Source organism: Globicephala melas, chromosome 11 (assembly GCF_963455315.2).
Source record: "Globicephala melas chromosome 11, mGloMel1.2, whole genome shotgun sequence".
NCBI lineage: Eukaryota > Metazoa > Chordata > Mammalia > Artiodactyla > Delphinidae > Globicephala > Globicephala melas.
In genome coordinates, this window is record NC_083324.2 from 19,496,294 (window position 1) to 19,519,247 (window position 22,954).

General features: G+C 43.5%; 1 protein-coding gene across 11 annotated transcripts in view; it reads left to right on the top strand.

Moving 5' to 3' along the window:
• The window catches only part of FOXP1 (forkhead box P1), a 598,062-nt gene that overhangs the window by 483,993 nt on the left and 91,115 nt on the right, over window positions 1–22,954 (top strand). For 7 of the 11 annotated variants that reach the window (XM_060308593.2, XM_060308597.2, XM_060308594.2 and 4 more), the window contains 2 exons: window positions 17,962–18,099; window positions 19,159–19,245. The exons of 1 other annotated variant lie outside the window; for it this stretch is intronic. In XM_060308593.2, coding sequence (XP_060164576.1) covers window positions 17,962–18,099; window positions 19,159–19,245 — 225 coding nt within the window. Of the gene's footprint in view, window positions 1–6,757; window positions 6,875–17,961; window positions 18,100–19,158; window positions 19,246–22,954 lie in introns of those variants that run through there. 3 more of the 11 variants (XM_070046604.1, XM_060308598.2, XM_030867720.3) reach the window with 2 other exon arrangements.

The window sequence follows — 22,954 nt, forward strand, 5'->3', positions numbered from 1 at the left end:
TGACAATATCACTGACAGACCCCCATGTCCTGTCTAATACTCCTACATCGTCTCAGGGTTAAACAGAGCACTTGAGGCCACTTTGGACTAGAGAAGATCTGCCTACCTGTTGATGGACCTGTTGGGAGACTCCCAATTTGGAATTGTTTGCGAAACTAGCTGAGCTTTCAAAGAGTGGGAAGTGGACGCTGAGGGTTGTGGACCTTAAGGTCCTGCTTCAGATTCTGTCCCTGAGTCCATACACAGTTCCTCTCTTCCCAGCCTCCCACTTCCATCCCCTGTCCCCTGCCAAGAACTGCCCTCCTCACTTCTCTCTAGGAAAGATGACCAAATCTTTGGATTTTTCTGTGGTCTCTTTTCAAGGCAGGTGTGTGTGTGTGTGTGTGTGTGTGTGTGTGTGTGTGTGTGTGTGTGTGTGTGTGTGTGTGTGTGTGTGTGTGTGTGTGTGTGTGTGTGTAATTGGTGACTATTAAGGAAAGAAAAGCCATAGAGAGCTATAGGGCCCCACAAAGGGTTTTCGATGTCACCATTTCTATGCCACACAGTGTGGAAGGCAATTATCTTTCGAGGGGATTCCGCAGCCCTGCACGGGCTTCCCTGGTGTAAGATTTATTGTCAGCTGCGTTGCGTGTTCGTTATAAGAGCATTTACTCGGCATCTAAAGCGCTGTCAAGAGTGCTACTTCCTGAATGTTTCTGAGGTTGCAACTGCGAAGCTTCATTTTCCCGTCTTGGAGATATATTTTTGAAATGGGATGCAGGGATTTGTAAGGCCTCGTGCTTCCCATTGACGCTGACAGGAGCTGCCTCGTTCAACCCTTGCTTGCTGCCGCGGAAATTCACCAGCTGATGCCCAGAGCCCTCCTCCCTACACGCCTGGCTCGCACACCAGGGCACCTGTCGTGGGGAGCGAGCCTGGCAGCGCGTCCCGTTGTTTGGGGGGGACTCATGCCAGCTCATCAATCTCGGAGTTAACTGTTGTCTTACTTAAACAAAGGATAGACGAAAGCTCTTCTTTTCCTCCTTTTTTTTTTTTTATCCCTCTTCCTTGTATATGGATCTTATGAATGCCTGAGGAAAACTTGAGCCGCAAGCCAGCTAAATATACTGTATCATGAAACCTTAGGGACCACTGAAATGGGAACAGTGGCCCTTTACTGCTAAGAAGGTGTTTTATTGAAAATGCACCGACATACCTCTCCCCGGAGAGGGAGCAAAGGAGGAGGCAAGATGCCCGGCAGTAATACAGGTTGTTCTCTTAGGTGAGCTAAAATACAGAGTTTGGCACTCCTGTGCTCTGAGCCAGCCGGCAGTAGAGTAGACGGATGGGCATTTTTGCATTAAAGGTGCCATGTTTCACCCTCTGCATCTCCTCCCACCACCACCCCCCATTTTTTTTAAGTGTCTTAATTTCTATATTCCAGTTAATAGTTCATTACGTGGCCTTTCTCTCTCCAGCTTTTGAAAGTTATCTTTGGAATAAGTTGAGGTAGTCGAAATGTCCTAGTCCTGGCAGGCTTACCAGCAGAGGGCAGGCGTAAAGAAGGTTTTGACATGAGGGTGTGTCAGCCTAGGGTCACAGGAGGGTGGCGTGGGCCGGGAGGGAGACTGGTGAGCATTGTTCGGAGGGCAGGATGGAACACGCTCCCTCTGCCTCTTCGCAGGCCTGCTGCGCACCTCGGGTCACCCGAAATACTGACTTTCCTGCCTAAAGGTGGCCAGTGCCTTAAAAGGATACCCAGCGATTTCTACATAATTAAACATTTAAAAAAAAATTCAAATGTCATCTCATCACCCAAGAGCCATTTTTTCTTTTCCCCTTCAGTGACCCTGTTCTGCTTGTGCCTAAAATCGAGAGTTTGCACATGGGTGTGTCGTCAGCACTGTCTCTCTTCGGGGGTGGGGGAGGGGGGAATAAGGCCTCGTGCTTAATGGTGATAGTGATACTTTCTTCCTGATACCTGGAGGAAAGAGCTCTTTGGGAAACGACCTCCTGCCCTAAAACATGTCCCTTTTTGAGGCTTTTGTGCACCTCGGTGTAATCTGTTCTAACCTTACGGTAGAAGCGGTCCAGTTATACATTGTACATTATATTAAAACGAGATTATAGTTTGAGCATAAATCAGAGAGAGTAATTTGTTACTGTCAATCAGATGCAGAGTTTGGAATGGATGTTGGCCATTTTTCTTTCCCAGACATGATTTTGTTTACCGGTGACATTCTATGAATATCTTTACATTTCGAGTGAGGGACTTTTTTTTTTTTTTTTTTTTGGAGAGGGTGGTACATGTTTTCCATAGCTTACGTACCCATCATATTCCTAAGTCACCTGAATGTTGACATGTCACAGTGTGTATCTAGAAAATTAACCAGGAGCAATCGCATTATAAGAGGTTGCATCACATGAAGATGCTGATGACAGTTTGGAGGGTGTCACGGGAAGAATGTAAACTCCTTCGCAAGAGTGAGAACTTGCAGTCTTTTCCATTGGCTGAGCGGCAGCAAGAGAAAAGCAACATAATTGCCTTCATTGTCTACAGACATAACAGCGACATAAACAATAGCAATCTGGAGCTAACTGCCTTAGCTCCCTGTAGATGGATGATGTATTAATTTATATTTTTAAGTAAAAGCCCCACTTAAATCAAGAAGGAACGGCAGGTCCTTGGAGACAAGTGCCCAAATGTCCGGAATCGGGCATGTCTGTTGCAGTTTAGTCTCTCTAATTGGCTGCTGGTTGGCGGTCTTTGGAGACATGAGAAATAACTAAAGCAGGGCTCCTTCTGGAGAGACTCGCTTCCCTGGGCAGGTCATCAAGCCCACTTCTGGGGTGAGGGGCCTAAATTCTGTAGTCCTGCTCTTTCAGTGTGTTCTCCTCTAGCAACAGGGTCAGTTGGTTGAATCTCTTTAAGTTGTCGTTTCAGAATATGTTCTGGGTACTCCACGAAACGAATGGTTAAAAAGAAAGGAAATCAGTGTTCAAGGAAGGGCTGTTTAGAAGAAGATGGGGAATTGAATTAAGATTTTGGCCCCTTGAGATTCCCTGGCGGTCCAGTGGTCAGGACTCCACGCTTCCACCGCAGGGGGCACACGTCCAATCCCTGGTCGGGGAACTAAGATCCTGCAGGCCGCACAGCATGGCCAAAAAAAAAAAAAAGAAAAGAAAACAAGAAAAAGATTTTGACCCTCAGAAAGCAAGTTGATTTTTTTCAACCCATCAAACTGTTCATCCCTTGGTAGAGATAACTGACTTTATCTGGGGAGGTGTCTCGCTCTCAGTGTTGCTTAGAAATATGTGAGCCAGTGCCCATTTACATGTCCTTTTTCTGGTGATTGCCAAGCAGCTCCGGCTGGAGCCGAGGACCACGTGGGCCCAGCACCGTGGCTGGTGTCTCCTCCTTGGCCGTGCCATCCATCAAAGTGTGGGAATAACGTCCCGACAAGATGCTCCTTCTGACTCTGCGTTGAATACATCTTATCTACATTCTCAGCTCTGAATGGGCAGTAAAACCTTTCACTTTCTTCTGCGTTCAAGGCTAGGGCTCAGCAGAACCAAATAAAATACATGATTTGAGTCCCAGGTGTGTTATTTGGTGGTTAGAGTTTGGTGTGGGATCATAGTAATCTGTTCTTAAGTACACAGCCAGCTGCACAATGGACTCATTTAGCAACTGACAGGTTTCTTAATATGTGGTGTTTGAACAAGGGCTGTATCTGTTGTGGGTGTTAGGATGTGGGCATCAAAAATATTTTTCAGTAGGGTATTTAGCATTTCCTTCACTCTTCCTTCAACATTAGCCCTTCCCCCCCCCCCCAGGTATTCATTTTATATTATCATGGCCTCTCTTTTTCTGGAACTATTCAGTGTCTTGCTTCCCCTTGTGGCCCGTGGAGCTGGGTGTGTGTTTGATTCTTAGACAGGGAAAAGAAAAAAAAAATCACTTTGCCTTTCTGAACTTCAGCTCCCTCCTCTGTAAAATGGGGATTGCAATTTCTGTTCACATTGTGACAACTAAATGAACCCCTGTGGCTGAGTAACCCATTCTAAATAAGCCTGCCCCTCAATCCAGATTTTTCTAAAGCTCCCGCAATCCCAATGTCCAAATGCTGCTGCTTTTATTTTTATTTCATTTATTTTTTGGCCTTTCTGACCCAGCCTTTCCAAAATGACCTGGCACTCATAGAACAAATGGCATTGACTAGTCTTCTAAATCACTGCACCTTGTAACATTTATATTGGATTCCAGCCATTGAAAGTTCCAGTTCTCACTGCATCCCAGACACAGGGCAGGTAGACAGGGACCACATGGAAAGAGATCTTTTTTTTTTTTTTAAGTTTTTTGTTTTCAAAATATTTATTTGTCTGCGCCAGGTCTTAGTCGAGGCACGCGGGATCTTCGTCGTGGCATGCGAACTCTTAGTTGCGGCCTGTAGGATCTGGTTCCCTGGCTAGGGACTGAGGCTGGGCCAAATAACTGAAATGCGTGGGGAGCGTTAACCAAAATGGCCTGGGCCTATAAAACTTATCCAGGTTTATCTCTGATGGTACATTTCCTTGCCTAGAAGTAGCCTCTGAGTCACCATGTCATGTTTGGAGAGAGGGTGGGAAGGGCTCCAGGTGGCCTCTGCTTTTGCTAAGCTACTTTGTCACCTCCCCCCTCATCCAAACCATCAGTCCTGGAAACACCACCTCCCCAAGGGGCCTTCCCAGACCTCTCCTGATCCACTCATCTCCCCCTGCTCTGTGGTCTCATGGTGCTTAACGCCACCACCATGCAATTTAGTATTTGTGTAAGCACCGCATTGCATCACTCTCTAATTATTTTGTGTGAGGCTGGACTCCACAGCTGGGTCACAAGCTTCTGTAATGTTTGTTGTTTGCTTGTTTGGATGCTCCCAGAGACAATTCGCTTACAAACGGAGACCTGCAAAGGAGGTGGGCCAACTTGTAAAAGCATGCTTGAGTTTTATGGATGCCTCTGAAAGAAATGGTCTTTAAAAAAAAAAAATGTTGATGTTGTTCACAGACGTGAAATTTCTAATGAATTTTAATACCTTTGAAAAAAATGTGGATTTTTGAAATGAACATTTCTCCTCTCTCCCTGTGCCTTGGTTGGAGAGAACTTCCTATATTTTTATTTCCTGTCTTTGGGGCCCTGCCAGCCCCTACGGAAGGAGGGCCTTGTCTCTTTAAGAGTCAGAACTCTACTGATTCATGGTACACTGGCAGATTTAAGGCCCCTCTCCCCAAAAAAGAATGCCTTGGTTCTCTGTTGAATATTCATGAGAGGGTGGGGTCACATTTTTGTGACCTGAAAAACTTCCATTAATAAATTTGTTTTCTGACACAAAAACACTTTAGGGTGGAGCTCGATCAGTGCTGCACCCATTTAACATCTGATCATAAGTTGACAGTCAACTGGCGCTTTTGTCTCTTTTGCTGGCGGATTAATGGGGGAATTGTCTGCTCCCGAGCTGACCTGATTGAAATTCAGGCATTTGCTTGATCGGAAATACTATCAATATGCTTTCTGGTTTGTAGTAACCTGCGTTAACACCTCAAATGGAAAAATACTTTCAAGTAAAAGTGAAATTAGTGGAGTAGGATTTGTGGCCTTTTTTTTTTTATTGAGGGAAAATACGTAATCATTAATGTCACGACTACCTTTCCTCGAATATTTTTAAGAAAAATAATTTAAAAGTTAGAGTTTTGTTTGTTTGTTTTGTAAGTATAGGCCAAAAAATTTTCCCCTAAATTGAACAAGGGTAAATTAGAGAAGTGATTCTAGAGCTGCCGAAAATGACTAAATTAACCTGGCACCGAAATCGGGCCAGTTGAGCCCACCAAGTTTACACTATTGGTGACTTTTTTTTTTTTTCCTCACACTGTACTCAGCTTTAAACAGCATTAAGGAGCAGTGACTAATAGAGGTCATCTTCAAGTGCTCATGGAGAGTAGCCTGTGTTGATGTTGTTGTATAAATAAGAACGGAATTTAGAGAATTATTTCTTAGCGAAAGAGTGGCAGATGCTTGCTTCAGCAGCTGTCGTTCTAGAGGGCAAGGAGCTTGGTTCAGCAACGAGGTACGTTGGTTGTTATTTATTTCAACCCCCGTGTCGGGTTCGTTTTCCTCTGTGCGCACAAGCACACTCCGGCGAACCCGGCTCTTGGAAAGAAAAGGGGGGAAATAAAAGAGGCCAAGGCTGGGTTAAACCAGGGACGTGAAGCGAAAGTTCTCCCGCAAAGGCCGTTTTCGAGGAAGTTCTCCTGCGCTGCCTTTGAGCCCCGCATCCCCTTCCGATTCTAAACAGTTGCTCCGAGCAGTCGGGGTGTGCGCCGGACGCGCCGGTTCCCGTGCGTTGCCGCTCGGGTTGCTCTGAAAGGCCGGGACAACTCTTTGTCAGTTTCCAAGAGGAAACAAACACAGCCACCCCACCAAAAAGCCCCGACCCGGCAGCCCCGGCCGGAGGGAGAGATGCGCGCCGCGCCCGGCTTCCCAGACGTCAGCCGGAGGCGGGTCAAAGGGTTAACAGCAATTAAGCGGAGTTGCTCCCGAAACAAAAGCCGGGTTTCAGCAGAGCGTGATTTCACCTGCCGCGCGAAGGGGGGCCGGGGGGCGCGGGCGCGGGGCGCGGGCCGCGGAGCCCATTGTGTGGGGCGCGGCGCGGCGCGGGGTGTTTAGAGGCGGGTTGTGATTGGTGGAGCAGGGCGGGGCGGGTGGGCGCGGCGCGGCGCGTCTTGTCAGCCCGCGAGCCGGAGCGCCCCTGCGCGCGTGCAGTCCGCCTGCACGCCGAGGCCGCCGGACCCCACGCCCGGCCCGCGCGGGCGCCCTGAGCCGGCTCCGCGCGCCTGGCGGCTACATGGAGAGTGTCAGGTTGGTCCCTGTGATTGATCTTTGCCGTTCTGCTCTCCTTCCCCGGGCTCCGCGGTGCCAGCTTCCTGGGGCCTCGCTGGGGAAGGCAGGAGCGCCCGAGGGTTTCTAAGTTGAGTCTTTTGGAAAAAAAAAATAATAATAACCATCGCTGTTTATCAACTTGGGTGGGAGTTGCGCTCTGGAAGTGGAGGCGGGGGGAGGGAGTGGAGGGGTGGGAAGAAGCAGCTCCAGGCCTGTGGGTCCTGGAAGAGAGAGATTCCCCCCCCCCCCGTTTCTCTCTTGCTCTCCTTTTTTAAAATGTTCATGGGTGGGGTGTAGTTGAGAGTTGAAGGAAGTCCTGCTTGTGTTTTGCTCTCGCGCTCTCGCTCGCTCGCTCTTTTTTTTTTTTTTTTTTTTTTCGTTTGCTACTGGTTTTCTGCCGTTCTGGCCTTCAGGCAGCCACTTTGGTAAAGCCCTCGCCATCACTCCATTCGGGGGACGTTTCTGGGGTGTGATTTATGTCACTTTCAGAGCGTGTGACATATACAAGGAGCCTTCCATCTCAGTGTAACCCGTGTGGATGTTTCTTTGCTGCTGATAGTTTGTTTCTATATCTGTCTAGGCTATTTTCAGCTTAGCTGTTCAAATTCAAGGAGTTCACACACAGTCACGGGGGGGGGGGAGGGGGACGAATAAAGCCGCACACAGAAAAGGGCAGGCTGGCGGAGGGACACTCAGGAAGGTTTGGACGTCTCAGCTGTGTTGTATTACTTTGCTGGTTAATTAAGTAGTGAGTGGGCTTTGGGTTAGGACGCGCAGCAGACTGAGGAATTGTCAGGGGGTGCTCCCATCCGAACCGGCTTTGACTGTAGCTACCTCAACTGTCAGAACTGCCTGAAAGACGGTCAGTGGAAACGAGACTTTCTTGGTTCCCCCCGCCCAAGTGTCGTGATGGGAAGGAGGGGACCTTTAGGAAGTGGGTGGTAAAGTTTTAGAGCAAAGTACATATAGACTCTTTCCTCTTTGGGATTAACTCCTTCAGGGCCTGCCGGTTCGGAGCAAAATATCTAATAATTTTATACTCTTGTCCACACAGACCAAATGTTCTAATCAAGCCAATTTAAAAATGCAAATCACCTAATTTCCATAGATTCCAACACTCTGAAAGTGACACGTTTGGGGGAAAAATTAAGCCTAATAACAGGAAATGTGACTCATACTATCAGTGACTAATCTGCTTAAGAAAAAAATAAGTTGCATTTATTTTATTAGGAAGTCAGTGTTAAAGAAGCCATTTTTTTTTAACTTCAAATCGAGTGAGGTTTTTATGTTAGAGGCGGCCTTTTTAATGCCTTTTTTTTTTCCATTTGTTTGTAATAGATTTTCCAAGAGGAATGCTCGGTCAGAGCTGGTTTATGTGGTAAAGTGTTCAAGCTAGCATGTCATTGTCAAAAACCTTAAACAGGATCACATTAAGATTCTAGTTTAGGATCTGTTGCTGTTATTGTTGTTTAAAAGAATACAAAGCTTTCTCGAATATTAAGACCCGTCACTAAGTAAACCGAATGAAGACTGAAGCACATTCTCCTAATTGATGCCCTTCGCTTACATTGAAAAAAGGTCTACTTCTATTTACGTGATTCTTTGTAGCTGCCTGACACATTTCAGTGGAAAGTGTGTAAAAATGAAACCAAAATACAGACTGCCTACCCAGAGACACTGGCTGACTTACTCTAGGATGTGATAGAGCTGAACTGAAAACGGATTGGGCTGACACTTGATAATCAAAGTTGATTTATTGTTCATTAGTACTGCATTAGCCCTTTCAGGCAAGACAGTTATTTGTGTAGTGGCCTGTCAGGAGTAAGACTGTGAGCACCTGTCATTTCTAAGGCATGAGATAAGCAACCAGATACTAAGCTGATGCAAATAAAAATACGTTGGACTAGGTAAAGGACCACATGATCATAAATTTTTTCTTTAAAAGAAGAGAGAGCAATCTGTAAGAAGAAATCTATCAACAATATATATATATATATATTTTACCCTAGGGATTGCTTATAGTATGAAAGTAATGGGCTTTATGCTCTCTTATTTGCCTCCAGAACTTTCTTTTCTACCCATATGTGCAGCTCATTTGTTAACAAGTTGGTCAGTTAAGGAAATGAGGAGTGTAACATGTCAATTCTTTAATCTGAGTAATTCAAGAAAGGTAGGCTTCCCATTTGTGTTGTGTTTTTAAATAAACATATTTCATTAAATGAAACTCTCCTAAGCATGGGCTGATTATATGAAGATGTGATGACATCATAGCTAAGCTATGCTAATGTCGGATAATAATGTCAAGGGCAGTTTCTGCAACGTGTTTCACTCTCGATTTTTTTCTTCCCTCCCTGGAAGGGAATGATCTCATGACATACAATAGAAAACAACCTAAGTGTCAAAAGAAAACAAAATTAGTGAACTTTTGTCTGCAGCCATAGAAACGCGGATTAACTCATATTTTTCCAGAGGACGGAATGGAAACATTCTGCAAGAGGCTATATAGTGTATTGTCTTCTCTGAATTTTCATTTGACAGGGATTTTAGAGGCTGTGATCTTAATTAAATCTCAACTAGCTGAAGTAATGCATCTAAAGGCATGCAGTGTTGCGTAACCTTGCTCAGTTGGTAAACCATAAATCATCGGCAAGCTTGTGATAGGAGTGGTTGGCCTGAATTTTGTTTGTTTGTTTGTTTACAGTCAAATGTACTGTAAAAACAAAACCCTCACCATCACTGCCTTGTATTTGCAAGTTGACAGGAGCTGTCACTTGAAAGATAAACTCTTTCATGACGCTGACCAGTTCTGCAAACTTTTCAGCCAACCTCCACACAATTGCAAGACACAGTGAAATTAAAATCCAGATTAATTAAAAGCAATGTAATTTCAGATTTATCTCAGCTGAGTAAGGTGGCAGAAGTGTGCTGGTGTTACAGGGTTTTACTGAGGCAATCAGGAGACGGTAGTGTGACGAGCTTCTTAGCTTGAACTAAAATGTGAATAAAATTTGGCCAAAAAAAGGAGATTGAAGAAATTTATTTTACTCTGTGGCTTAGTTGTAGATGAACACCACTAAGGGGAAACTTAAAACTATCCTCTTAGGAGTTTGGCAGATAGAATAATGCGAGTCCACTGCAGGTAGTTCTTTGTGATTTATTAGCGAGGGATGAGGCAGCAACAGTTGACCAGAGAAGGTTGGAGTAAATAAATACATAGTGTCTGGTGTGTGTGTTATGTGTTAAAATGCATATGAATTTGATGACAAGGAGTTACAGTCATTTAATAGTTATTAACTAGTCCAGATCTTACAAATTCTACTAGTGCTTGTAAATACTAGGTTATTTACTTTCAGTGTCTTTTAAACAGATGTGTTTTTTTACTGCTGCATTTTTTGGTTCATATGTATGCTCTAGTAGAAGCAGCCATCTACACATAAAAATTGAGAAAGCTATCCCGTGATATATTGATTTTATATATCTTTGTACGTAAGATTTCGTATAAGACTAGGAGTTATGTTGCTGATAAGCTGTAGCTCTCCGGGGGCAGAGAAGGACTATAGCTTCGTGTATACCTGCATGGCTGGGTTTGGGGACAGACATGAATTTGGTTTGGTTTTGATGAAAGATTTCTGTTCTTGGCAATAGCATGAGATTTCTGGACATTGGTTTCAGTCATTTCAAAGTGTGCAGTACTTTTTTTTTTTTCCCCCTCCTCAAAAATGGCATTCTAAATTCAGTTTTATTTACTCTTTTTTAAAAAGAGAAAACTCAGCTACCTCTTAGCTAAGCAGTCTTCTACAGATGCTGGGAACTTGAACTATCTGGAGAGACCTGAACTGGGCCTCTACTTGAGGACTGTTGGAATAATCTCTGAGTCTTTCTTCCTACCTGACAGCTGTTTGAAGAGAAATTAATTTAGAATGAGAGAAATAAATATTGAATACATGCACTGTGCCTCCTTTTCAAATCCGGCTGAAAGCAACGAATCAATGAAGTTGCTGGCTAAATGTGGGGGTGCACTTTTTTGGGATACCTTAGTATCATGTTTTAATTTTTAAGCTTTATCAGGCCCTTAAATCTGAAACATCATTGTTCAAATAACTGAGAACAAGGTAAATCAACAACATCAAAAAGGTCGGCTTCTGTGATTTCTCAAGGGCTTGTTATTTTGTACTTCCCAATTCTATTTGATGTCTTGACAAAACAAGATGACACAGGGGAGAATACATTAAATTTTGATTTTTTTCATCTAACCTGTTACTGTTGTGGCAGCTTAATTTCTTTTACTTTGTCCTGAAGATGGCTTTTTGTACAATTACTCTAATTGTCACACCACTTCATGCGTGTGGGTCTTCATGGCTTTCCCATTAGCCTTGATTTTACTAGGCATTTTGGAACATGTTTTGGCCTTTATCACATAGGGAGCTTTGGGTTGGGCTTTGTCTCCATTAGAAATAAATCAGTGAATGGTGAGATTGTCAAAGAAGCAACTGATGCTTTCCCATTAGAATCTAATTTGCACCCCTTAGCTTAACTGTGATAAATAAGGTAAAGGTGTTGGAAATAGGCAGGAGAAACTACATAATTTGAGAAACAGAAGTTACAATTCTGAAAAAAAGGGGAAAGAAAGGGTGATTGCACCCTCAGTCAGGCCTTAAAAATGTTGGAATGATCTAATTTTGGCCTACCTGCATGTTTAAATCCAACTAAAATCCCCCCTGTATCTCAGTAAATAGTAAAATATATATGTATATATATTAATTATATGTATATGATGTATATTTTTTCGTAGTTAAGCACCCTGTGATATTTTCTGTGCTGGTTAAAGCATGAAGAGCTGTCCATTTAATTCTTAGTCTTAGAAAAATGTTCGATGGGCAAAAGATCAACATTTAACTTTTCTTCATTTAACAGTATCCGTTGATCTCCAGCTGCATCTCCAAGTCGTCTTTCCTTATTCTAATCATCTGTGTGTGTCAAAGAGGATGGATACAGTTGCCTTCCCTTTCACTATTTTTGAATAATGCTTCAATGTAAGGGAGCTTATGCAGCCAAGGCCTCTTCTTTTTCTCTTCAAGAGCTAAAGATCTGTGGGTAGAGTCTATTCTGAGGTACCTTCTTGGAATAATTCTCCCCTCCTCTTCTTTACAGTACTTAAAAGACGATTTTTGTTGTTGTTGTTCATATAAACTGTCAGAGCAGGTTTGATCCACGTGCACTAAGTTTTTTCCATCCCTCCTCCGAGAGAGAGACTGAGGAAGGAAGAGGGGGCATTTTTCTAGATAATAATAATAATAATAATAATAATAATAGTTGCTAGGTTGAAAAGATCAGGGCTTATTGGATGATTATTTTCACGTGTAGCTTCCACTGTTTCCTGTATTTAACAGTCACTAATGGGAGAAGTGTTTTAATTTATGTAAACTTTACATTTTTATGCAAATGAAGCTGATATTAGAGCTAAAACAGTTACGCTGGCGCCTAGTGGAGTAACCTTATGTGGGGGGAAATGTGAGAGGAGAGCAGTGGAGGTCCCACAGATGCCTGTGCTGTAAACAAATATGAATTTATGCCACTTTTTACAATTTAGAGACAAAAGAAGAGCTCAGAGAGCGTTGCCAGGATTGCTTATTAGGCTTGATAACCTGAAATAACTCCTGATTGGCAGGCAAGTCTTGGCCATACAATTCTTCCTGAAGGAAGGATAGCCTTTCTTGATAGAATGTAATAAACAAAATGATAAAAAATGAAACGCTAATTGCATTTTAAAGAGGTCTTTTTTTTCCCTAAAATTTTAATAGGTGGTTGTATTGTTACTGAGAGAACAGTTATGCTAATGACTGACTACTTAGATGATTTTGCATTAATATAATAACCATTACCTGCCTTAATGCTTTGTACAGTATTGTGGCAAAATAGCGAAGCCTAAAAGAGTTATACAAAAAAACAGAATTCTATAATGGAACAGAATTATACTTTCCACGTGAATAGCATGCTTTTTTTTTTTTTATTTTTTGAAGACTGAAATATTATGTCAGAAATGTATTTTCTTTCCTACTTTACATGGTATCTGTGGCTTTTTGGGTTTTTGTGTGTCTGTGTGTGTGTTTCTTCTTCTTCTTTCTAAACACCATGGGGAACAGATAGAAGCTTCCTAACTTTTTTGTTTGCCGATATATCAGTTGTATCCATTCGGTTATTAATTATGAAAACTGTTGTCTTTCATCGGGGGGGGGGCTTGCTGTTTATTTTCTTTTATACAGGCTCGCTTCCACGTGATCATATCAAATTTGACATAGGTGTGTGTGTGTGTGTGTGTGTGTAGCCATTTTCTTTGGTTTTGTTTTGATGTTCTGGAGCATTCTAATTTAATTCATTTTGCTCTTATTTGATGAACCAAGTGACACTGCTTTACCTGGTCAGTTATCATTCAAACGCAGCCCGAGGTCTAGAAGGGACTTAAGTTTCTTGGGACATCCACGAGGTGAATAACCAGAGATGAAAAGTAGTTTCTAAATTCTTAATCCAGAGAAATGGAAATACAGCAGTATTTAAAATGTTTTTATCTTCTCATTTGCATTATTTGTACACATAGCAATTATGAGAAATGCTGAGGTCCAAAAATCTATGTGTGTTTATACCTGGCAGCATTTCCTTGGAGTTAACGTGCGTGTAAACTAAAGAGAAAGAAAAAGAAAGGATAACATGTTATTTTCAGTATTTATATTGTGTCATCTCCCCTCCCACCCAATTCCTCCAATTGTGTCCTAGATTAGAAATCAGTATTGTTTCTGTGGGTGTTTTTATTTGTTTGTTTGCTTTTTAGATTATTTTCTTCCCCTTCCCCTTACCTACCTCTCCCTGTTGAGGATGGAGGAGAAAAATAAGCCGTATTATTTTAATACTCTTCTAGCGTTCAGATGATATAAAGCCATTTGGAAGTAAAAGAAAACTGTATCAGGCAGAATTTACACAGCACTGGATGGGCTTTTCACAGCACTTATTGGTGCAGAGGACATCTCCCCAGTGGCTGGTAGGAAGGTAGCAGCAGGCCCACACCAGCAGCCGTGTCCCAATGGCCCCAGCACAGCTGTCCGGCTGCCATGTTCGCAGGTTTGTGTGCACCTGGGGTGGGCCACACCCAGTTGGTATCAGTCAGCAGTGTATCAACCAATTTTTTTTTTTTTAATTCATGACTTCCCCTTGAAACTCAACTAAAGAGTGTTAACTGTGTGTGTGTGTTTAAATTCAGTTTTGTATGCTAGCATTCTTTAAATGTCTGCCAGAAGTTTAATTTGAATTTCTGATCCCTGAAGGCAGCTAGACAGAATCATTCCCGTTCTTCATAAATTGCCTTCTATGATTCATTGTTAACTCATAAAACATACTCATTTCTATATACTCAAACAGTTAAGGTAGTTACAGTATCGGGGATACAGGTCTTTTTTTTTTTTTTTTTGCATTATATTTAAATTGTCATTTGAGGAAGAAATCGAGCATTAGCTTGAACTCCTAGTTAAGGCATGAGCCCCGTACCACACAGAACCTCAGAAATTAATGTTTTTATCTAAAGGAGGGTAAAGGAGGTGCATGGAATTGGGGGGGGAGTTTAGTTTCGACTGAATACTCTGAAAGAGGGGCTCATAAATATTAGAGTGCTGTAGTTACAAACTCACATGACTGTTTGAAATACTATTGATTTAAACCACTGGCTAGATTTTATGAATCAAAGTGTAATTTCGAAGCCTTGGCCATATTTCTCAATGCTGAAGCACTCTCTCTTGTGTGCCTGTACCTGCTTTCCAGACATTCAACACAGGATTAAATGATAGTAGTTACAGTGATCAATAGGTTAAGACCAGTACAATCACTCTTGCCGCTAATGACCTCAGTAGTAATGGGCAATAAAGTGTGGGCTATAATAGCCTCTCGCTGGTACCGCCTGCCCTTTGATTCCCAGTATTAGGAGGGACTAGCTACATGAAAAAGTTAGACGTCGAGAGCTAAGGCAGTGGATATGTAGGCTATAATTCTTAACTATTTAAAGCCCCACACTGTGCTCAGATTTTTTTTTTTTATTTTTTATTTTTCCTTTTCCCACCCCACAATGGTTTCTGGTTCATTTGGCTACGTTTGCGAAAGCTTTCCTTAACTGATTTTCCTGACACGTTGGAGGAGGAACTTTGGGAAAATCTTGGTTTTATTATGTTTATAAATGAAGCTCGAGCCCACTTTGGAAGCTCAGAGCGAACTTGTGTGAAAATGTGATTTCAGAGAGGAAAAGCAAAGTTAAGGCCGTCAGGATCTAAGAGCCCACTTCTGATTATTCAGAGACTGGTCACCGGGCTGGAGGATTACTCAGGCTTCTCGCCCCTTTCCCTCCTTTGGCTGTGCCTGCTGCTGCTTTAAGCATCTGATTACTTGTCACCACCTCCGTCGAGATGTCCAAAGGGAAAAAGGAGAGGAGACTCAAGTTCGTTTTACTGTTCTGTAACATGACAACAAAAATTGAATAAATAACTCTGGGAAAAGGAGATTTAAACTGTTGACAGTATATGAGGGTTTAAAAATTAGCTGTGTATGTAAGTCCTTTTTTAAAACTTTTCAGATCTGTTTTATTGAAGCATAATTTACCTACATAAAATGCATTTGTTTTAAGTATACAGTCGGAAGAATTTTGGCAATTGTATCCATCCTCTGTGACCACCACCCCAGCCAAGATAGATGGCATTTCCATCACCCCCAGAAGTTCTCTGGTGCCCTTCTCTTGCATAGGCTCTCCATAGTCCTTTTAAACATTATGAGCAAGAGATTGTTTCTATGATGGTTTCTGTTGTAACACTGTTAATTTCACGTTCATCACCAGCTTAGATCTTAACACCACCCTGTTCCTGTCTGTTTTCCTGTTCATCACCATCAGAAATTTGGCTCAAGAATATTTATATTGTACATCATCCAAGAAACGCAGGGGAAAAAAGAAACCTTAAACATGGTTCTTTTGTTTGCTTAATCAAACCTCCCTGTATGATGATGCAACTCTCAAGGAAAAGTAAACTTCTATTGTGATACGTTGGCTTTCGCAGCTCAAAAGATAGAGATTGGCACCCAATAGAGATTGAAAAATTCAAAAAGTTTCTGCTGTATGAAGACAGAGTGGACTAATTGGAATGAATTTCTAGGTGGTTAGATGTTTTGATCATGTCTCCTTGGTGTTTGTCCTAGATTAAATGCAAGTTCACTGTTCTAATCATTGGTGATATTTTGTGCTGCGACGTATCTTTTTAAAAGGATAATTTATCCACTCATATACATCTGTCCCTGTTTGCATATAAAAATATTCAGACATGCCCATCTGTTTAAAATTACAGTGTGTCTACATCTATGCTTAAAAGGCCACTGCAATAGGAAGAATTCATTGATGACCTTCCAGACTAGGGTTAATGAAAATTTTCAAATGTTCCAGCTAGTGTTTTCCAAACAATGTGAAACTTGTGCATAAACATCCCCACACACAAAACATGCCCGCAACAACGGTGGAGGCTGTTCACTGTACGTGAATCTGACCTTCAGGAACCTTTTTTAGTTCATCAAAATTAGTGATGCTGAGAAATCGGGACATCAGTGCATAATGACTGTGAAATTAGGAATGAGAGCTCGCTATGCAAATGACAGGACAAATCATGTGAAAAAGTCAAGATAAACTGCATATTAAGACATTATGTTACATAAAATTAATACTGCATTTCTCCCTTTTGCTTACTGCTCCCCTGAAAGATTTTTAAATTCTTTTATCTTCTAATCAGCTATTGTCTGCTGGGTTTTTTTTTTTTTTTAAGTGGCACACAGGCAAAGTGCAAAACATGTTATTACCTTTTATTGTAATACATGAGATGACAGCAGATCCTTTTTAACAAAGTATATCCTTTACTGCTTCTCGCTTCTTGCTGTCACATGTTTGATTAGAAACCAAAGAAAAGTAAGGTGGTTAAATATTACTGTTAGAAGACATACAGGTTTTGTCTTTTCTTTCATTGTTTTTTTTTTTTTTTCCCCTTTCCTTATCTTTTTATTTGGTGTGTGTGGGGGGGTTAATTTTTCATGAAATAGTCTTCTTGTATTACGGGGCCTGACAAAATGGTTCTCGTGTAGTCTGCAAATTAAACACAAGTGCAGTGATTATTTTGAATAGCTAAATTACATTCTAGAAAGCTTGCAGAATTCATAGCATTGTCATTAGGTATCCGCTTGAATACAATTTGTGTAACCTTGGCCAAGACAGCCTGTCATTTTAATGTCAGTGTTTTATCTGAACAAGACATCATCCTTTCAGATACAGCGTGCAGGTTCCTTGCAGAGATGCCCGTGCAGAAACGTGTTAACAGTTGCAAATATGAAATGCTATCAAGTTCATCACTGTAGCTGTTTGTCACTGAAATGTCATGGAAAGCAGCTTTTAATGGTATCGCACATAATATGAAAGAATTGAGACATCTGTGTGCTGGGTGAATAAGGAAGGCTAAAAGGCATCAGAGGAAGGGTCTGTGCTGAAGTTCGGAAGGTGCATTCAAGGTTCAGCTGTCCACAAGACTCAGCGTTCATTGATTGTTCTTAAAACCACTGTCCACAGAGGAAGGGGATCGTATTAGCTCCAGCCGGGAAAATACTGGTTCCTGTTTGCCTTCTTCCCTAAAACAAAATTCACATTGGCGTTAACGTGCTACATCTCACTATGACCAAAGACTCATTCTTATTAAGAAACTGAGATCATACTAACCTCACTCCAGGTAGCATTTATTAAGCCTTTACTCCTTGTTCGTTTACCAGACCATCGGGAGCCCTTGTCAGCGGCTACAGGGTTTTCTTTTATTTTTCTTTATTTAAAATCAATGTGCCTGATAGATTAAATAGGGTTTGTGGCTGCATCCCCTCTGGATAGATGCCCTGCACTTGGGAAATTGGCCAGTCCTGGAAGCAGGCTGATGCCGGTCAGTCCCTGGACCCGGAAGGCTGAGTGCTGCGGGCGTGCAATTTCCTGGCTTCCTATTTATCCTTCGTTAACGTTCTAGGTTCCCGTGTCAGTGGCTATGATGACACCTCAAGTTATCACTCCCCAGCAAATGCAGCAGATCCTCCAGCAACAAGTGCTGAGCCCTCAGCAGCTCCAGGTTCTCCTCCAGCAGCAGCAGGCCCTCATGCTTCAGCAGGTAATGGTCCTTCCTCCTTCCCCAGCATCCCGTGGCCCCTTGGGGCCCGTCCCTCCTCTCAGGATTCCCCTCACCTGAGCAGCTCCTTTGCCCGTCGTCGAAGAAGCGTAAGCAGAGCAGGGAGGGTGGGGCAGGACGCAGCATCGGTCCCTGGGTGATCAGTTGCATTAGCATCTCTGAAAGAGAGGGACCCTGCCAAAGCCACGAGGGTTTGGGCCTGGAGAGTACCCAATGGACTGAGATTAAGGCTGTAATTGGACTTGGTAGAAATAAGATCTTTTAGGCTTAGGGGGCTTTGCGCTCTTTTATTTGGAAAGCCAGAGGCTTCTAAATGGTGTGAATCAAAGCAAAACAGGGAGCACGTCAGGAGCAGGTTTAAATGTGACAGCTCTTGAAGTCCCCATCTCCACTCAGAAGCTTACAGAATTTTTCTTTTAAACATCAAGAAACGTCTTGGAGTTGATTAATTGTCAGGTGTAGAGTTGATTTTACCTCTTCCGTGTTTGCCGATGCTGAAGCGAACTTCCGGTGCCATTGCGCCGTGGGGGCCTCATCGTCGGACTTGATGGACACCTGAACCAAATAGAGGAGACTCGGGACCATAGGGATGGGAGCTGCTGGGGTGAGGCCGTGGGGACAGGACAGCAGAGGATGCTCCCCACGCAGTTGACGTAGACACTGAACACAGGTCCCCAACACCGCCCGAGCCTATCACTTAGCAAGCATGTACGCGATTTGCGGTAGAGATGCAGCAGACTCCCTCCGCAAGGGCGCTCTGGCTTTGTTGTACAATCAAAGGTCATCCCTTGCCTTCTTTTAATTAGTTTGTGTAGAAAATGGTATGTTTCTCATCAGTTCATTTTGGAGATTACTTTTCAAACAATAATGCCAAGAAGAGTCAGCGTGCGCTGAAATTTATTGTCGGGTTTCAGACTAAAGGTCAGGCCGTTACAGATAAAAGGGCGCCATTTTTCAAGCCGCAGCGCGTACATGGCGCCGAAAGGGACAGTGGCTTTGGCGCTACCCTCTGTTACTTACCGTCCTCTCTTTCCTTTGTAGCAGCAGCTTCAAGAGTTTTATAAAAAACAACAGGAACAGTTGCAGCTTCAACTTTTACAACAACATGCTGGAAAACAGCCTAAAGAGGTACCGACAATACATAATTTACTTTCAAACCGCACATCCCAGAGGACTCTCTCGTGGCGATTAAACTGTCATTCATCTCTTAAATGATTGCACAACTGAGCCGACTCTATCGGTTCTCAGCCTTCAGACCGAGAGTTATTGTCCTGTTTTCTTTCAGAGTTTTCTGGGTTCCATTTGCCGGCTGCCACGTATTTTATAACACCACCCCAGGTGTACCTCACGTGGGCACTGGGAAGAGGGATCGTGGCAGAAACTTTAGGGCTGCTTTTGCGAACTGGTACCACTGAGGTCCAGGATCTACCTGGGAGAGGTGAGGTGCACTCAGGGAAATTATACTTGGTCGCACACTTGGTCCCCCCCCCCCCCCGCTTCCAGCTCAGAGAGCTTGAGTAGGTGGTGATGGCCTTTGCCTTTGGAAGAAGAATCTCTTACCCCAAAAGTCAGAGCGAGATTCAAAACACCCCGATCTCTGTTGAACCTCTTCCTGCAAGTTGCACGGGTCGTAACTGCTAAAGGCAGGCTTGGACTGTTTGTGTTTTCCCGAGAAGAACTTGCGTATCGCAGTAGCTTCTGCATACACGGTACTTCGTCAGTGCCCGCAGTGATCACACGTGCCCACCACCCAGTTAGGTGACAGTGTTTACTCCGTAACAGGGAAGGCCTTCCCGGGGAGGGTTTCTGTCCCACCTTCTGCGCAGTCCCACGTAGCTGAGGCTCAGTCAGATGGGGGAGTGTCTCTGGGCGTGTGTGCACTATCGTGACATCTTTCTGCCCATTCCAAAGTTATCCGCTGTCACTTATCTCCTCGTGTTTTCACGGTGGACTCAAATTCTTTCCATTTGAGTGTTCTCCTTGGAATGACAATTCAGAGTTTGCTAAACAGGTCCGAATCCCGCTGAACAGCTTCTGTGCTGACCCAGAGGAGGCAGCCACTTGCTTTAGTTTACAGGGAGTCCCATCAGGTGACCCCACCCCACCCCCACCCCACCCCTGTCCCTCGCAGGAGCCCGGATGCTGAGCTCAGGTGCCGGGAAGCGCTCGTTTTACATCCTGGGAATGAGCCAGCCGTTCTCACTTTGCCGTCTCCTCCCTCTGCACAAATTGGGTACATTTTCCGTGCCCTGCCAAGTTTTCATCCTGGAGTCCTGTTTAGCAGCCTGGGTGGAAACCCCTGCAGAGTAGGGGCAGTTTGGGGGTGAAGGGGCGGAGGCGTTTTAATGAAACTGCTGACACAACCTTAAGTACGGTGGCGCGCTACCGGGTGCTGCTATAATAAAAAAGGGAACAGATTAAAAAGTGTCTAAAATGTAAATCTAAAGGACTAACAGTAATTAAAATGGAAATGGCACAGGGAGGGAAGGCATGTAATTGTGAGATATCACTGTGCAGAAGGCTCTCAGCTTTGTTTTGCTGGCTGTTTTTCTAATTCAGTAGGGCTTACTCATCAGTGGCAGTTCAATGCGCGTTAATGACTCTGGGATTGCAGGCATCACTCTGGACAAAGAAATGATTATTGTGCGGTCAAAAGAAGTTCAAAGACAAGAAGGGAATTTCAGTTTTTTCCTTAGAGATCCACATTCAAGAGCATATAAATTAAGCCAAATGTTAAAAACCACAGTCTGAAAGCTGACTTCAAAGTCACAACTCTCTAATTAATGAACTGCGAGCTTCAGTTTGGACAAGTTGTGGTTTGATGCGCCCATAAATCAACATGACAGGCCTGTTTCACAGTCTCAGACAGTGCTCGTCACTGAGTCACATCAGATGTAAACACAGCAGAAAAAAGAAGGGATATGAAGGAGGTGCAATTGATCAACAGAATTGGTAAAAACCCACTTTTGAAGCACATTATGCATGATCACAGGAAATGGTTACAGCCTCAAGAGGTTTCCCCTTCTGCTGTTGCTTTTTTGAATCAGATTTCTAACAGCCTTCAAAAGGGAGAATAAGAATTATGGAGTTTCTCCCCTGTGGCTCACAGGCAATAACCCCCTGTTGTTATTTTGTGCTTCTTTCTTTTCAAAGGCATCAAAATTTAGTTTTTTAAAGATCTTTAACTCTATATTTGAAGACAAACAAAAAAGGGCCGCACTGTCATTCTTATCAGTTACCGGGGATTGTGTTTTTCCTTTCTGTTGCCACTTCTTATTAACCTCTTATTTGGTCTGTTAGACATAGTTTGGAATGCACGTCTGCATGCTGGGAGAACATGAAAGTTCAGATGAGCTCAGAGGGCACATAAAGAAATATGAAGCCGAAAGTTCCACAGCAGAAGGAAGGATAAAAGTTAACTCTCCCAAACTGCTGCTGTCAGAAAGGGGGCATCTCGGGCGCTCAAAGGCGATGGTGGTGTCAGAATTTGGGAAGGGAGTTGCCGGGAGAAGGGGGAATACTTTGTATCTGAACCCAGGGGAAGGTGGTTACACTGTAGTAGCATTCGGCATCTCCAGGACACTGCGTTTGTCGTGGTCACCCTTTGCCATCCCTTTCGAAAGGCAGAGATGACGTTGCCTTCACATCCTGAAGGGTGGGTAGACCCAGACGCGCGGGCACGTCTCCTTGGATTCTAGCGGTGTGTTCACAGTGCCACTGGATGTGGCCGAGACCTGTTGTAACAATGATGAGGAGAGCCCTGTTCCGCGAAGGTAAGCGGGGAGCCTCCTGAAATTACCATGCAGGTGGTGGGCCTTGTGTGCTGCCATGCAGTAGAGTCACATGGTAGCAATTTCATGATGTGGACTGGTGGTTAGGATTTTAACAAGGTCTGAACTCGGATGTTGACAGATGGAACAAGTATATTAATTTACTGAATCCCCAGTCATTAGTGGCTCATAATTTTTGAATCGGCAGCCCTCCCCCTCCCCCGCCCTTTCCCCTCTTTTGATCGCCTCTGCAGTAAGTCACTTGATCCTGGGCCAGAGCAACGTACTTTAGTCTCTTTTTTTTTTTTCCCTAAAGTTGCCTTGAGATGTTTCCTTGAGAAAGTCAGGCCCCACGTTGAGTTTAGACCTAAGACCTTCCTTGGGAGGTGGGTGCTCTGTAGCCCCAGTACAGCTGGGATTTAGGTGACGGCTCATGACTCTTGGACGGGACGGGTGTGGAAAAGAGAAGGCAGAATTGATTTTAAGTCGAGCCACAAAAAAAGATCCCATCCTGTGTGGGTGAGGTAGGCTAAGTTGATTGTTTTAAAAGGGCCGTTTGTCCTGGGCAGTTATGACAGTTTATGTTAGGCAGTAGGCAGGAGCGAAGAAAGGAAAACAGACCTTTGACTGCAGCGCCAGGGAGGGGATTCGAAATGCAAGGTTTATCAGGGCATTTTAGCATTTTAACACCGACTACTGACCTGTCCAGGGGACTGCACGGAGACCTTTTTTGTATGCATTCAATTGTGAGAAGTAAACAAACGGGCTCGTATCCTGTGTTTGGTAACTGGGTGGGGAGCACAGTTTGGCAACCAGTGTTGCTTTTAAATTCTTTCTTTGGACAATGGGCCTTGTATACTTTTATATCCTGACTTTTCAAACGCGGACAGCTCTCATGAGCTTTTCCTAGGGATGGCCACAGAGACAACAGAGCAGCCATCAGTCATTTTATATAAATACACAATTTCTAAACATTTCATTTACAGTAAGATGGGAAACACTCTCCCCAAAGTCCAGCACCCTCCCTGCCCCATGATTTTCTACTTCAACAAGAGCTAACTCCCTGA